The following is a 17,342-nucleotide window of genomic DNA, read 5'->3' on the forward strand; positions in this document are numbered from 1 at the left end:
TTCCTTATTGTGAAGCCAAATTTTCCTACAACCATCTGGAATTATGCAAGATTGGATATAACAGCCAGATCCCCATTACCAGTGATTATCAGAGGGTGCACAACATCCCCCCGGAGATAGCGAGAACATCGGGTGCTCCGTGGATTGTTATCGGCTCTGCCAAGAAACGCAGGCGGCGGAAGGAACGCAAACAAAAGCGGGGATGCCTGTCGGGCCTGCTGGCCAGGCTAAAGAAGCAGCCTTTCAAACCACCGCTCCCGAGCATCTTTCTGACCAGCGCACGGTCGGTCGTCAACAAAATAGACGAACTGAACCTACTTCTCGCCGCACAGCCAATCGTCCGTGACTGCTGTGTCCTGGTCGTCACGGAGACATGGCTCACTCCGCGAGGCTCCTGCCTACGACAGCCGTAACGCTCCGACAATCCATCAAGCGGTGGTAGCTTAGCAAAGTCGTACTGAAACATCTGACAGATTTTCGAGCACATAAAATCGTTTCGAGGTCAGTAAACACAACCAGAGTTCATACATAAGGCACACGGGGTTATAAGGGGCTCTGTCGACTTTCAGAAAAATCAAAGGATTGATTTTAAGTGCGCCGTATTTTCCAAACAACACGGTAATAACGACGGCCCGCTAGCATGCTCTACCAAAAATAGTGCTTTGTTGTGTATCTGACGGACAAAAGCTAAACCAGTTCCACACCACTGAAGCTGCAGCATTTTTACAAACCAGTTCTGGTTCATCCGTTTCATTTAGCAATCCACTTTCGCTCTTCTCATTCTGCGTCATCATCCAATTCCACCTGTGATCTTGTGTCACCATTGCTCTCTGAGCTTTGTGTTGCTTCTTCTGTCACCTGACAAATAGGACAAACATGACAATAAGAATAAAATGTGGAGCTGCTTCAGTGTGTCTGTCACTTTGTGCAGATCTTGACTGATCAGTAATGTTTGTAGGCTGAGTGCATTTTTAAAACAAGTTGTGCAAACTGCACTACAAGGTGGAATATTTGCAAAATCATAACTATGACCTATGAATACGTCAGTGCCATTAAGATGAAATTCTTGTGTCACCAACATTTTAACGTTAGGCATATAATTCTAACAGCCTCTGTAAACTAATATCCTGGCTGCTCGAGGCTGCTGTTTTCTCTGACAGCTTCACTTAGATTAGAATTAGAAACGCTGCTCTGAGACTGAGAGAACTAACAGTGCTGCATGTTGTGCTGTTAGTTTCCAAAACACGTTATTCATGGTTACATACAGTTTTAGACTGATGTGGGCCAAAGCCTAGCATAGCCTGCAACGTTATTGTGACGGACACATTTTATGTGTCAGACCCAGGACCCTGAGCAGTTATGGACTAATATTATAATGTATGTATTTTGTATTGCTGTCCCTCGTTCTCCCTGCTTGTAGACGTGTGTGTGTGTGTGTGTGTGTGTGTGTGTGTGTGTGTGTGTGTGTGTGTGTGTGTGTGTGGCCCTGGCAGGTGATTGGCCACACCTGCAGCTGATCAGGCCTGTCGGAGGAGCTATTTGAGAGTGTGGTGGAGCTCTCTCCGACGCTGGATCATTGCGTGGCTTCACGTCAGTCTCTCGACCAGTTCCTAGTTTGAGTCTGCTGCATTATTGTGTGTCTGACGGCTTCCTCTCTCTTATGTCCCCAGGAGTTACGGGGAGACGAGAGGACAGCGAGCACGGGGTGCTCATCACGGAGAAGCGGAGACAGGAGCACTAGCACTGGGAAGAGGACACGTCACGGGAGTCGGGAGAGCACGGGATTTATTGTCATGTCTGTCCATCGCTGTAAATAAACGCACTGCTTGTACATAGAGCACCGCGCCTGTGTCCTCCTTCCCTACACCCCCACGGTCTGCCAGCCAGACCGTGACATTATGAGTGAACTTGGCTTTAAGTGACTTACAGGTTTCTCTGAAAAATACTTTCTTATATCCAGGTTCTTCCTCTTTGCTGCCGTCCTCCTCTCCTCCTGGGAGCGCAGGCTTGCCGCTGCTAAAACTCAACAGAGCTCCCTGAAAGGTTCAGCCAATCACATTGGCCATATTTGTCACATGAGGTAGGACTCCAGTACAGGACGTAATTTAACTCTTTCGGCACCGCTGGGTGAATGAGACGTTGACAGATTTTTTTTTCTTCTTTCTATCAGGTTTGCTTTTCTTTACTCGAAGAGATCAAATTATTGGTGAGGACAATTCAATAATCGCTGGATATTGGTGGGGACATGTCCCCTCCGTCCATGCCAAATCGACGCCCTTGCCCGAATCGATTCAATCCATGATTCGATTCGATTCGATTTGGGGAAATTTTGCCTCAGACAGTCAGCAATATTATAATTTAGATCATACCCCCCCCACACACACATACACACACACAGCCTTATGGGTACAGTAGTCTCCCGCTACACCTCCTTTTAGCTAAAGACATACTTCACAATGACTCACTCAGCTCACAAGAACAGGAATGCAGAGCATTATCAAACGTTAAAATGATACACATCTCTCACTTGTTCACTTACATTTAAACGAAACACATAATTGTAAACATCTCTAACAGCCTAAGCCAGCTTTGAATAGGGCCTGAATGGATAACTTCAGAGAATTACACATCCAATCTTACACGAGGTCTCACCGCTCGACCAGATCTGGTAACAGTCCCTGTTGGTGTGAGGTGGCTCCTATTTCTCCTTAGAAAACCTGTCTGTCTCTACCACATAAGATCTGGGAGCACTGGCAGGTCCAACTACTGCTCCAGTGGTTCCTTCAGTAGTAATCCACACCTTCTGTCCTGACTCTATGTCTGCGGTTGTAGTGTTTTGCCTGCTCACGCCTCCCCTCCTCATCCTTCTCGCGAAAAGCCTGTAGGTCGGGCCACTTTGCCACCAGCTTCGCAGCAGCTTGTGGCAGAGAGGTACGCAGGTGTCTCCCCATGAGCAACTGTGCCGGTGAGAGCCCATGTTCCAGTGGGGTGGCCCTGCACGCTAGCAGTGCTCTGCTGTAGTCACAGTCCTTTCAAGTCTTTAATGGTACGATCAGCGCGTTCTGCCTCCCCGTTGGCTTGGGGGTACCTGGGGCTGCTCGTTTCATGTGTGAACTGGTACTCTTTAGCAAAGTGCTTGAACTGTTCTGATGAAACTTGCGGCCTGTTGTCCGATACCACAGTCTCGGCAACTGCATGTCTTGCAAAGGCCTCTTTTATAGCATTAATAGTGACCTCTGCTGTTGTGTCTCTCAGTTCACCAAGTACCAACGACCAGATTTGGTGTGTGGTAGTAACAGGCAAATGAACTTTTGTTTTTTAATGATTTGAATATATATGAATGCTTGTGCATAAATACACAAACAATACACATATGCTTTCATGCTTTCAATTGTGTCATTTACGTGATCTAGGTCAGCGGTCTCCAACCTTTTTTGCACCACCGACCGGTTTATGCCCGACAATATTTTCACGGACCGGCCTTTAAGGTGTCGCGGATAAATACAACAAAATAAAACTAGTACCGGTACCGAAAAAGAAGATTTATTCATAACACACGTGAAAAGACCCAGGAAAACCGAGTTAATGATAAAAACGATAACAAAATAACGCTGAAAAGCGATAAAAACCCTGAAAACCAGACATTTCACACCTGAGCCTCAACTCTCGCGGCCCGGTACCAAACGACTCACGGACCGGTACCAGTCCGAGGCCCGGGGGTTGGGGACCGCTGTTCTAGGTAGCTCTGTTTTGGAAGTTCAGTTCAAGCTAGAAATGTGCTTTGGAGTTTGTACGTGTTTTGTCTCTAGGGGCCACCACATATACAGTGGGGCAAAAAAGTATTTAGTCAGCCACCGATTGTGCAAGTTCCCCCACTTAAAATGATGACAGAGGTCAGTAATTTGCACCAGAGGTACACTTCAACTGTGAGAGACAGAATGTGAAAAAAAATCCATGAATTCACATGGTGGTATTTGTAAATAATTTATTCGTAAATCAGGGTGGAAAATAAGTATTTGGTCACCTCAAACATGGAAAATCTCTGGCTCTCACAGACCTGTAACGTCTTCTGTAAGACGCTTTTCTGTCCCCCACTCGTTACCTGTATGAATGGCACCTGTTTGAACTCATCATCTGTATAAAAGACACCTGTCCACAGCCTCAAACAGTTAGACTCCAAACTCCGCCATGGCCAAGACCAAAGAGCTTTCGAAGGACACCAGGAAAAGTATTGTAGACCTGCACCAGACTGGGAAGAGTGAATCTACAATAGGCAAGCAGCTTGGTGTGGAAAAAATCAACTGTGGGAGCAATCATCAGAAAATGGAAGACATACAAGACCACTGATAATCTCCCTCGATCTGGGGCTCCACGCAAGATCTCATCCCGTGGGGTCAAAATGATCATGAGAACGGTGAGCAAAGATCCCAGAACCACACGGGGGGACCTGGTGAATGACCTGCAGAGAGCTGGGACCAAAGTAACAAAGGTCACCATCAGTAACACACTACAACGGCAGGGAATCAAATCCCGCAGTGCCAGACGTGTTCCACTGCTGAAGCCAGTGCATGTCCAGGCCCGTCTGAAGTTTGCCAGAGAGCACATGGATGATACAGCAGAGGATTGGGAGAATGTCATGTGGTCAGATGAAACCAAAGTAGAACTTTTTCATATAAACTCAACTCGTCGTGTTTGGAGGACGAAGAATACTGAGTCTCATCCCAAGAACACCATACCTACTGTGAAGCATGGGGGTAGAAACATCATGCTATGGGGCTGTTTTTCTGCCAAGGGGACAGGACGACTGATCCGTGTTAAGGACAGAATGAATGGGGCCATGTATCGTCAGATTTTGAGCCAAAACCTCCTTCCATCAGTGAGAACTTTGAAGATGAAACGAGGCTGGGTCTTCCAACATGACAATGATCCAAAACACACCGCCCGGGCAACAAAGGAGTGGCTCTGTAAGAAGCATTTGAAAGTCCTGGAGTGGCCTAGCCAGTCTCCAGACCTCAACCCCATAGAAAATCTGTGGCGGGAGTTGAAAGTCCGTGTTGCTCGGCGATAGCCCCAAAACATCACTGCTCTCGAGAAGATCTGCATGGAGGAATGGGCCAAAATACCAGCTACTGTGTGTGCAAACCTGGTAAAGACCTATAGTAAACGTTTGACCTCTGTTATTGCCAACAAAGGTTATGTTACAAAGTATTGAGTTGTATTTTTGTTATTGACCAAATACTTATTTTCCACCCTGATTTACGAATAAATTCTTTACAAATCCTACCATGTGGATTCATGGATTTTTTTTTCACATTCTGTCTCTCACAGTTGAAGTGTACCTCTGGTGCAAATTACTGACCTCTGTCATCATTTTAGGTGGGGGAACTTGCACAATCGGTGGCTGACTAAATACTTTTTTGCCCCACTGTATTTCTATTTACATTCAGGTGACAGCAATCCATGGATGGTTTCGACATGCAAGAGGATATTTTCCCCGGTGCCCAGCGGGAGAAGACACTGCTTGCGATGTCGATGAGGTCCTGTGGCCAGACCCCAACAGACGGCGGGATCCATGAGCCCACGTATGCACAATTGTCATGATTTTTTGTGTGTACAGTATAGTGTTTTTTCTATTACTGTATTATGTTTGTGTTTTGCTTTATCTGAATTGATGGTGCTGCAGTGGACAATATTGAGTAGGCCTATTTGCTTTTTTTGGTTGTTTGTGTCTTCTGAAAATGTGCCTTCAGAATAAACAATGACAATGAAAGACTGCAGTGTTTTATATGAAGTAGACTAGTGTGTCCCCCTGATCTGATCTGCATGTGATGCAAGTATGTGTCATTTTGTCAACAGAGTTACATTTTGACAGAGGAATGTTAGGTTTTGACAGCAGAGTTTCAGTTTGGCACAGATGTGAATGGTATATTTTGATGTGTCATGTTTACTTGTGTTTAGAGTTTTGGCACAATGAGCGACGTTTTGCAAAATGTGTTCAAGCAACGGGCAAAAACTGTAACATGTTTTTCACCAAAGATTTCAGCAATTATAAAAATTCAACTCAAGCTATTCAGCTATTAGCATTCACACTGCATTTTCTACAGGAAGTACATTTTATATACCAGTTTCAGTTCAAAGTGCATTAAAAATAATAAATAATTATTAAAAATAATACCATCAATATGTTACTGCACTACACTTACTGGACTTGTGGAAGTATTTTGAGAACCATAAGAGATTCTTACAAATGTTTGAAAGAAAAAAAATCTTTAACATAGCTGGAGACTCGTGTAGAAATATGAATGAGTTTATAAAGTTTCTGTCATGGTGTGCTGTGACAGGCAGGTAGTAGGACCCAAACACAGGACTCTTACGTGGAATGAAACTTGAATCGGCAGCTTTTATTGCTGGAAACTCAGGTGGACTCAAGAAACTACAAACTAAGAAACAAGAACTAGGAAAACAAATCAGGAACTATGAACAAGAATCAAGTAAAGAACACGGAGGAGAAAAAACACCCAGCCCACTGAAAACTAAAGAAACCCCCAAAAACATGAAGAACAATCATTAAGGAACATATTTACATATTTAGAGTTACTGCAACACCAACACTGGGTCACAGCTTCAGTGTCAGTCGGTGACTTTTGGTCTGCAACAGCAGCAGAACAGACTTCTCAGTCTTTTGAAGAAGCCCTTTTTCTTCTTCTTGCTCTGACGGTCTTCGGACTTCATGCTGGCTTCAGGTTCTGGAAAAGGTTCCTCAAAGGGAACATCAGGAACCGGCCCAATTTCAGAACAAGATCCGTTGATCATATGATCTTCACCTTCAACACAGGATTTGGACTCGCCATAGGGTTCCTCACAGGGAGCGTCGGGCTCTGCAACACTTTCTGACAGAGCTCCTTCGATCGTAAGGTCTCGAGTACTCAGACTGGATGCCCTTTCAGAAAGAAGTTCCTCACAGGGAGCGTCGGGCTCTGCAACACTTTCTGACAGAGCTCCTTCGATCGTAAGGTCTCGAGTACTCAGACTGGATGCCCTTTCAGAAAGAAGTTCCTCACAGGGAACGTCGGGCTCTGCAACACTTTCTGACAGAGCTTCTTCGGCTGGTGGAACATTTGCCACTGAAAGGCCGTCAGAGGAGCGCTCACCATTTGTGCTCTTCACATCAGGACTTGAAGGGGGCTCAAAGATTTCACATATCCGGATCCTTGCTACATCAGCAATGGTCTTCAGCAACAGGGGTGCAAAGTTTGCAACTTGGATAGACAGAATTTCTTCAGGAAATTTCTGTCTAATCTCCGTCAGGATGCTGTCAACCAGATCGTCTCGGATAGAGCGGGTGAAGATGGCCTGTGTTTCCATCGCCGTGAGGCTCTTGGAGACACGATCTAAAGTGGCCTTGGTGACACTGGTGGAGAGGATACTTAGACTCTGGGAGGCCATGTTTAGGAGGGGACGAGGAGGAAGCTCCCAGAAGCCCTGGAGAACGCGGGGAACTACCTCGACCACTACCTCCTGCGCGGTGAGCAGTTTGCTGTTAGGCTGTTCCTGCTGCTTCTTTTTCAGGATTTCAACGTAATCCTTCACCGCGCTGAGGAGTTTAGGTGCTCTGTAGAAAAACATGATAAGAGTTATCTGTTAAACATATTCAAAGCATCATTTAAATATTGAAACACTGTAGCTGGACTGTTAACCCTGTAACCACCTTTGTAGCATACATGAGTTTCTGAGACCTCGATCTCATCAACATGATCAATACTTGCTATAATTTCTAAATGTTGTGGACAAAACTCTTTTTTAGTCTAAAGTTAACATTGTCGTTAACAAAAAGTTGCCAAAAACACCCAATGTATCAAATGTGATACAAAAAATAAATACACAATAAAAGTAAATCATACACAACATGACATAGCAAAGAACTCATGTGTGGCTTTTGTTTAAAGGGTTGATAAACATCTCAGTTCCAAAGAATCCGAATTTTCTGGCTGTTTTTTGATGGGTTGGGTCTTACAGGGTTAATAACTGTATGTTACATGTGACTCACTGAAATTTAGGAGGTACGGCCTCTGGGAACTGAAGAAGCAACCTGGCTTCAAATTCAACGTCCCTCATTTTATTGCTGACGTTCACCGCCCACACCTGAAACAGAAAACACATTTACAGTGCGCTTATGTGTAAAGGTTATGTGCACGTAATGAAAAAAAAGTCTTGTGGGTTTTCTCGTCTTACCAGCCTTAGAAGAGGTTTGGCTTCCTCTTCGTCAAAATCCTCTAACTCAAACTCCCACAGCCTTCAAAAGAAAGCAAAGCAGAGGTTTTCTCTCAGCACTTACACGTCATCACAAACAGACTTTCAGGTGTGACAGTAACTCACTGCTCTCTGAGCGTCTCCCTGCTCTTCTCCACCAAAAGATCTCTCAGATCTTCAGCAGTGAGGTTCGGTGGAATTAGATCTTCCTGCTGAAGTCTGAGAAACTCCGTCATTATCGCAACCTAAAAGTAAAGGAGACATTTAATCACCACCACTCTCAGGTCCTCAGAAATGACCTGATATTTTCTGTCAGCTTTGGTTTGCATGAATCTGGGTCTAACCTGAGCCTTGTAGCCCGGAAGATACCAGCAGATCTTTACAGCTGTTTCATAAATCGGTGTGTTGAACAACACCTGTCAAAGAAATAGCAATTTAGTCATTGTTACTTAAAATGATTCTCAGTTTGTCAACTTTTAAAACGACATCAAATTCTTCAAATTACTGAAATGCAGTAAAAGCAAAAGCGTCACATACCCTGATAGGCTTATAGATTCCTTGACTCTTTTCCATTTAAACGTGTTCAAATCAAAGTCAGGAAGAAAAACGTCAACTGTTCTCCAACGATGGCGTACGGGGGATCTGGACCTGAAAATGCTCTCAGCTCGGTGGTCTCGCACAGATGAGCTCTTTTGACAGTCTGATGTTTATTTATGAATGCAGAATTTCTTGAGCAGTCACCATGGAAACTTGATGCAGCTTCATGTTGTTAAATTAAAAGTAAACACTGTGTATTTTGCACTACACTCCACTAAACTTATCATATAAGTAAATAAAGTGTGGGTTAGGTCCCTCCTGTGGAAAGAGCCACACAAACCGATGGATCAGAAAAGACAAAGTCAGCTACAGCATGCCTTTTCATATTATGTGCCTGCTTATCTCCATTTCTTTACAGTAGATGGGAACTTTTGCAGTAAAGCAATGGCTTACAAACAGTGGACTGTGGACTAATGCAGACATCTGAAGCCTGACAGCAGCTGGTATATACACAGCTTTGGACAAACTGGCCCTTTAAACAGCCCAGAGGAAGAAGAGACCTCTGCGTTATCAGTGCAGCCTAAATCACAATAATAATAATACTATTAATATGATTTTTAGAGCAATAATGCCCCAAATAATGAAGTCATTAATTACACATCCGTCATGCTTCACAGGAGGTCAGGAGTGACCGATGAACGTGATGCTACATTAGAGTCTGTCCTATGAGTTCAGCAGGAGGAGGTGAACCCACAACTGGGACCAGTTCTCTAGTGGGTCCAGTATCATACTTGTGTTCATCCTGGTCTGAACCTGGTCAGAAGAACTGACTTCACTTTTGAAAATTCAATACTTATAAAAGGTAACCCCAAACAGTCTACAACGGCTGTTTTCTGTCCACCGAAGCAAATTTGATTGACGAGGTTTTTGTACCTTCACTTCTCCAAAAAGCAAATAAAGAGATTAAACAAAGATTTACTGAACGACCGTCAGAATTCCCAGAGCTAACGTAGATCGCTTTATGCTCTTGAGTCAGGAGGGATAAGAAAAGTGACTGCAAACATTGTGGAACGATTCATAGCGTTTGATTGCTTGTGTGAATGTATTAAACAGGAAACCAGGAGCTGCAGAAACCCAGTAATGCTGAAGACGCATGCGTGTGCGTTTATTACAGGTTTTTCTGAATGCTTAAACCCTAACTGTGATTCTTACAGCACAATTCCTAAAACTATTGATACTTATAGCAAAACCACTCACTGAGTGTGCAAAACTAAAAGCACAAACACTGCTTTGCACTCAGTTTGCCATTTTGTAACACACACTTTGCAAACCTGTAGCTACAATCCACTGCACAGCACTCTTTTTGCAGAACTGTAAACACAACTCACTGCTTTGCACTCAATTTCCAAATGATCAACGCACTCCTAGCAAAACTATACACATTTATGGCCATTATTTACACTATTTTGTCAACTGTCTGGCACACTGCCACATGTGAAAGCTTTTTTAGATAATTAGTTCACTTTGCAATCAGCCTAAGCACTATGATACAGGTAAGCTCTGTGTGTGGAGTACAATGGAGGGAGCAGGAAGAGTGAGAGGAGGCCGAGGAAGAGGACGTGGAGGTGAAGAAGTAGGATGAAGAGGACGACAAGGACAAGGAGGAGCAAGAGGAGGAGGAGGAGGGGGGAGAGGACGGGTAAGAAGAGTAAGAAATAGAATTGCTGATGACATCAGAGCTACAATAGTGGACCATGTCATCAACCGTGGAGTGACCCTGAGGGAAGCTGACCAACGTTTTTTTTGGTTTTTCTCAAACTTAAGTAACTGAAACCTTTCATTGAACTACAGCAGAAACAGATTGGAAATGCCAAGTTATTCTAACACTAGTGGACTTGTTAAACAAAACATTTGTTTCACTTCTTTCTCAACATGCAGCACCATTAAGAACAGTGGACCAGCATAGTTGGTCTGCATGAGCACACTTACTGCAACAGTTGTACATGCTGAAACTGGTTGCTGGCAGCTGATGTGAAGAAATGTCTGGACACATCAAAAGTTTTCTTTTTCATTTTTTCCCTCCCTTGGATAACATACACATGGCAAATAAAAACATGTAACTAGGGTGATGTGAAGTGTGTATCATCAGGTTTAACTAAAATATAATGAGGCTGTCCATCTGTGAAGTAATTGTTCCTTCAAAAACCACTGTGACAACAGATTTTATTTCATTCATTTGATGGTTTTCTATTCTGTATACTGGAACTTTTTAATAGCCCCCCTGTCCACACATCCTTGACATGAGACTTTCTGCAGAGTTGCACATGATGAATGCACACAAAACTTAAAGTGTTGCTGTCATATTTTTTTGGATGTGGTTTGTTGTCATAATCAAGAACGTGTCTTATTTTTTTATTTGTTTTGTTGCTGATCGGCCATTGGACTGCTGAGCCTGCAGTGAACAGCCAGTCACTGACTCTTGATGCTAGAGCAAGGACAACTGAGCTCTCTCTCTCTCTCTCTCTCTCTCTCTCTCTCTCTCTCTCTCTCTCTCTCTCTCTCTCTCTCTCTCTTTAAATAAATAATACGTTCGAGCTGTTTATGTTTTTGACTTGTTATGGACTCTGACTGGCAATGGGAGGGCTGGCGGACTCATATTATGGAGGTGGAGGGTAGACACATTTTGTGTGCAAGAGACCACATACTACAGTGGTGATTGACACAGACTTCAATGGACATTTAGGTGAAGGGAACAGAGGTTATGAGGTGTTGGGTAGGTGTGGTGTTTAGGAGAGAAATCTAGAAAGACAGATGTGGGGCAGATTTTCCAAGTGGAAATGGCCGTGGTGCACACATACTTCAAGAACAGGGAGGAACTTGTAGAAATATATGAAAGTGGAGGAAGCTGCACACAGGGCAACTAAATATTATGCAGAAGGTGAAATCAAAAAGACAGGAGACAAGGAGGTGTCAGGGAGAATGCAGCTATGCAGCATCAAATGGTAGTTTGAAGGATGAGTTTGGACATCAAGAAGAGGAAGTGAGTGAAGGCAGAGACATGCAGGAGTATAAACAGGCTCTGGGTAGTAGGGAAGACTTACCAGATGGCTGGGATAGTACAGCTTTATTGAGATAAACTGCCAAGAAGGGGTTTGACGTCTTCTCTGCACAGAAGAAAGGGAAAAAAGAAAAGTGATTTTGAAAGTATTTGAAGGAAGAGATTTACAAAGAAAAAGAAGTGTAGTTAGCGAAATGAAGAAAATAGACCAAGAAACTGGGAGGCTAGGCATGTAGCAGAAAGAGGTGACAAAGGAAAAGGCTCAGTGCCACGTATGTGAAGCTGGACCCCAAGGAAATGAGGGAATGAGACTTGCTAGGCAGAGAGTGAGTTTGAATGGATGTTCAAACCCAAAAAAAAGATATATTCACATAACATAGATTGAAAGAAGCTGCAGGTGGCACAGCAGCTTTAATGTCTTCCAGACAGGAAGTTTTGGAAAGAAATATCATCATTTCCCAGATTTTACTATCTTAGTGTTCTGTAACAAAATCACTGTTGTGCGCATGGTGTTAGAGATGATGATGATTACAAACAAACTTAATGTGCTAGTCGTGCTTTTCTTGAGGGATTTGTCCTTCCACCAGTTTTCATGTCATTGGAATCATTTGTATTCACTGATTCTGGCACTTATTTCATCAAACCAAACTCCAAGTAAATACTTTCGGCTTTTTGGTTTTGTCAAACGAACTAATGTAAAGAGTGCCTGGCTGTGCACTACACCACGCAGTGGGAATTTGTCTTCTCCAGTTAAATTCAGGATTAACTTGCTTTATAACACAGACCTCAAAAGTAACCGTTATAACCCCAAACACAAGAAAATGTGATCTACAGCACAGTGAGAACTGGCAACGCTTATCTGGAGGGGTCAGAGTGAATGAACTGGACACCTGTAGAAGCAGGATTTGATTTCCACTGATTTCCTTTCCGATCCGATACCAAGTAAAATTCAGGGTGGTATCGACGATACTGATCTGATACCGATACTCTGAACAAAAACTTATTTTTTTACTCTATCTTTTATTTTATCTCAAATTATAGCGTCGTAATGATCACAGGACATCAGATTACTTGTTCTTATCACTTAATGATGCAGAATTATCATATAGAAATGAAAAACCTGAAGTTGTGGCTATTTGTTGCCTGCCTGCAGCATTAAAGGACTCTGTGAGAGACGTCTGTCTCGCCCTGGCAGCACCTCTCCCTCTCCTCCTCTTCAGTTCGCCTCAACATACGCTCGTCATATTCTGTGATGTGATTCACTCTGAGGTGTTTGACCAGGTCAGCGGTGTTACCACAACACCTCACATTCTTGCCACATGTATGGCAAACCACGTCTCAGCTGTTCGTGGAGGTAAAATACGTCTGCACATGACTCTGTTTACGCTCAGCCATTGTTGTGAGTGTGCACGCCAAGGGGCCGGACACAATGACGGGTATCGGAGGAATCGATATTTCAGTATTGATCCGCACATCACTAGTTGAGATACGTTTTAAACTGGTCCAAAAAACAAATGCATATTTTCCCGAACCACTGTTCCTTGACTAAGGTGGATAACGTGATGAGGTCAAGGAAGGGTGTGACGGAGATTTGATTGAAAAACTTGCAATTGTCGTCCGTTAAAGTTTCACGTTGGCTTTTTCATCTTGAAAGCCCTCTCTGCTCGTGTCCAACCCGGGTGAACAATCACAGATGTGAGAAATGTAAACAAACCGTCCACAGAACGCTGATCAGGTTATTTTAAGCGCAAGAAAACAAAAACGTTGCGCTCACCGTCGGCGTCACGGACGAGGCCTGGGGGTCCGGGCCCGTCCACAAAGGTCATTGTAACACAAATCATACGATTGCTAATGAAAATGCTATAAAGCTACATCGCAGATAAGTCTCTGGAGTAACAATCAAGGCCATGTTAGTTATTTGATGAATGCTTTAAAAGTATCAACATCAGCTTTTCTCTAACAGCATGGTGGGAGTTTCTAAAAGTAACGGAGTCTTCATTAATCCCATGCAAACGTACACCTATCTGGAATAACCCTGACATATTACAAAACAATAATATGATTAATTTCCCAGAATGGAGTTGTAAAGGAATTAATTAAATATTAGAGGGAACAGAATTTATTCCATTTGACAGACTAGTTGAACAATATGGGATCAACAAGACAAGGTTTTTAGAATATCAACAAATTAAATCCATAGTAAAAAAGAAATTTAACCTCAGTCAAGTTGAATTACAAACACCACTAAGTGCGGCACATTTTTTTACTCTTAAATCCCCCAAATTATTATCTAAAATATACAGAACACTTTCTAAATTAGATGAATCAATATCCCTTCCTACTGCAAAGTGGGAAGCAGATTTATCAGTCAACCTAGACCAAAACTTCTGGTCTCAGATTTGCTTAAAAACTTTCAAATTAATTAAAAATCCCAGTCTGCAATTAATACAATACAAAATACTTCATAGAGTGCACTATACAGGTCATCGGATGTTCAAGATGGGCTTTACATCTTCCAACAACTGCTCACACTGTCAAGGCAATACACCAGACAATTACATCCACGCTCTTTGGTTCTGTCCACCAGTGCAAAAGTTTTGGCGCGAGATATGTGAAGACTTATCAAAGTGTCTGAAATGTAACATTCCAACTTCCCCCTTAGTGTGTCTACTGGGCAGCTTAGATAATGTCACTTCAGAAAAGAATATAGCCCATATGATCTTCACTGCCCTATGCATAGCCAAGAAAACAGTCCTCATGAACTGGAAAAATAAAAATAATCTTAATTCTAACCAATATAGAAATTATCTATTAGATTACATTAGTCTTGACACAGCCTCTGCCACGACATTAGATCAATTGCTCTGGGCCCCTTTTATCAGCTCCATCACCTAGTGGGGGTGGGGGGTCATAGTTTGGTCCCGCCTTCACTGTTGTGATTGGTGAGGGGGTAGGGACAGGCTTAGGGCGTCGGGGGGTTCCCCGGAGGCATCTTCCTTGGGGGGCTCAACCCGGGGTAGCGGTCACGTCCGGTTGGGGGCTCTGTTGGCTCTCAGGTGACTGTTTCCTCGCGGCTGCGTGCAGCGGGGCTAGGGGAGGGTCTGTGCTGACGGACGTGGGTTACTGACCTGGCAACCTGGCTGCCCCTGGGTGGGTCCGGGATGGGCGTGAGGTTCTGGGGGCGCTCCGTCTCTGGGCTGGGGCCCGGGCCGGGCCTCGGGGGCTTGGGTCCTGGTTGGTGTGTTGCCGGGGTTGTGGGCGGGTGGGTGCATGGGGGCCCGGCCCTGGAGCAGGGTGCCGCCGGTGCGTCGAGCCGCCTGGGGGGCTCTTCATCTGGTGGGGGGGATGGTCACATCTTGCAGGAGCTTTCTTCTCTTCAGGAACTCTCTGCGGGAGGGGGAGATACAGGAGAGGTGGAGGAAGATCTCAGCCTGGGCGTTTACCGTCTTATGTAGTCTGGAAGATGTGTGGATGGTGGGGTGGGTGCAGTTTTCTCTGTGGTGGGGTTGGGTGGACTGTCCAGGGCTCTGTGGAGCCGGAGGGCGCTACTGCACTGGGCCCCGGTCTGATGGGCCTGGGCCCCCCTTCCCTGGCGGGTCGCGGAGGGTGGGAGTGCCTACTGGGGTCAGCGGGGGAGCTGGCCCCAGGGAGGGGTTACCTGCCCCTCCCTTCCTTCCCTCCCCATCTCCAGCTGCCTCCCTCTTCCCGCTCCTCCACAACCACCCACACATGCAGGGCCTTGGAGTGGGGGTATGTCACCAGGGTGCAGAGGAGGCTACCCCCCCCCCCCCCCCCTGTCCCCTTCTGGCTGCCTCTGCCTCAATTTTATCCCACAACTTAGACATTCACATTATTCACACTCTCATTACACATACATATAGGATCTTGGGGGTGGGCACAATCACGGAGTCCAATTTACCATCAGGGTGTATACCTCACCCCTGACGTCGTTGCCCACCTCTCAATTTTAAATACACTTAGTCATTGAGGGCTAGCAGGAGGGACTATGCGCTTACCTGCTGCTCCATGGCAGGTAGCTCCATGCCCTCCTGGGTTTTAATTGCACCTTAGAACACATATGCATCAACACTACAATGAGCGGGTGGAGGGAGGTTTGGAGTCTTCTCCCACCCCCATTCTCTGCGGCCTGCTGGAGCGGGAGGGCTAGTAGGAGGAGTTGGCCGTCCGACTGCGGTCTGGGGTGTGGGGCCTCCCTGCTGCTGCAGAGTCGGGGTGGTCTGCCTCTCCCCACCGCAGGGAAAAGGGTAACACCACCTGGGTCTGGGTGCAATTCCCCCCTCCAGGGACAAGGGTACCTAGACCCGGTTTGTAGAGTACGCTTGGGGAGTGTGATTGTGTGTACAGCGTCTCTTTATGTCTGTCTCCACGTTGGTTGAGTGTGGAGTGAGTGCATATGAGAGCATGAGGGTGGGAATGGATGTTTGTGTCTGTGTGTGCCTGTATGTCTGTGTCTATATGTCAGGTTGGGTATCAGACGCCACCTCTCTGGGGACACCTCAGGCCCTCCAAGGTTTGGAGGCCTATCTCCACCCACCACCACTTCCCCTGCCGGTGGCGGACTCCCTCAGGTGTCGGTGTGTTGGTGGTTCTTTGTGTCTGGGGGTGGGCGTCCGGGTACACACCGGCTCACTCCTTGGCGGCCGCTTGTCGGGGCCTGGGGCCTGGGGCTCGCTCGGGCCCCTTTGGAGGTGGGGTGCCCCCGGCCTCTCGGCCTGGGGCTCGGTCACTCAGGCGCAGCTGGGGGCCGGCGGAGCTCACGGGCGCGTCACTGCAACTCCCCCTGACTTCTGCTCCGCGGCTGCTGGGCGAGCCCTCATCTGGGACTCTCCTCAGCTCTTACTGGAACAGTGGCGCGGCTGCCCCTCTGTTGGTCTTCCATGGTCTCTTGTGTTCTGGGGGCCTCTGGATGTCTGGAGTTTTGATCTCCTCCATACCCGCTTCACACCCTGGAGGACGGGGCTGTGGCCCCCCCACACTCCCTAGCAGATCATTACATGGGGAAACCTTTGGAATGCAAGCATGCTGATCCACACAGGTATGCACACATGGGTATTCACAGACGCGGACTAAAGCTTTCTTGGCTGCTACCTCAAAGCACACTGTGCGCTGTCTATCTTGCGTGCTGCACAATATCGTTTATTATTTAGTAAATATTGATATCTATGGCTAGCTAGTTTATTGTGATGGTGCTTTGTTTTCTCTATTATTATGTTGCTCTTTGTTGTTTGCTATCTCCTCTGTTTGTTTTTTTTGTTTGTTTTTTTTTTTTTCTCCATACAGGTGACCCAGGAGTTCTTTTTTTTTTTCTCTCTCTCTCTTCCCCCCCCCTTCTCACCGTCTCTTCTCCCCTTTGGTTTTCTTTCTTTCTCTCCCCCTCTTTCTCTCATTCATTCCCCCTGTCCTATTTATTAAAAAAAAAAAAAAAAAAAAAAAATGACAAAGGATGAACTGAAGCTCTGCCATCACGTAATGTCGC

At 45.4% G+C, this 17,342-nt stretch overlaps 1 protein-coding gene across 1 annotated transcript; it reads right to left on the reverse strand.

Moving 5' to 3' along the window:
• Positions 1-6,630: 6,630 nt before the first annotated feature.
• Positions 6,631-8,823, reverse strand: LOC146606978 (uncharacterized). The gene is made up of 6 exons (XM_085349122.1): positions 8,788-8,823; positions 8,595-8,666; positions 8,377-8,495; positions 8,233-8,293; positions 8,048-8,142; positions 6,631-7,612 (listed from the first exon to the last, which is right to left on the reverse strand). The coding sequence occupies exons 1-6, from the start codon at positions 8,821-8,823 to the stop codon at positions 6,631-6,633; spliced, it is 1,365 nt and encodes a 454-aa protein (XP_085205248.1).
• Positions 8,824-17,342: the final 8,519 nt, after the last annotated feature.

This window comes from Diplotaxodon limnothrissa, unplaced genomic scaffold (genome assembly GCF_057381915.1).
Source record: "Diplotaxodon limnothrissa isolate DT_005_m unplaced genomic scaffold, D_limnothrissa_male_GT1.1 unmapped_scaffold_1, whole genome shotgun sequence".
Taxonomy (NCBI): domain Eukaryota; kingdom Metazoa; phylum Chordata; class Actinopteri; order Cichliformes; family Cichlidae; genus Diplotaxodon; species Diplotaxodon limnothrissa.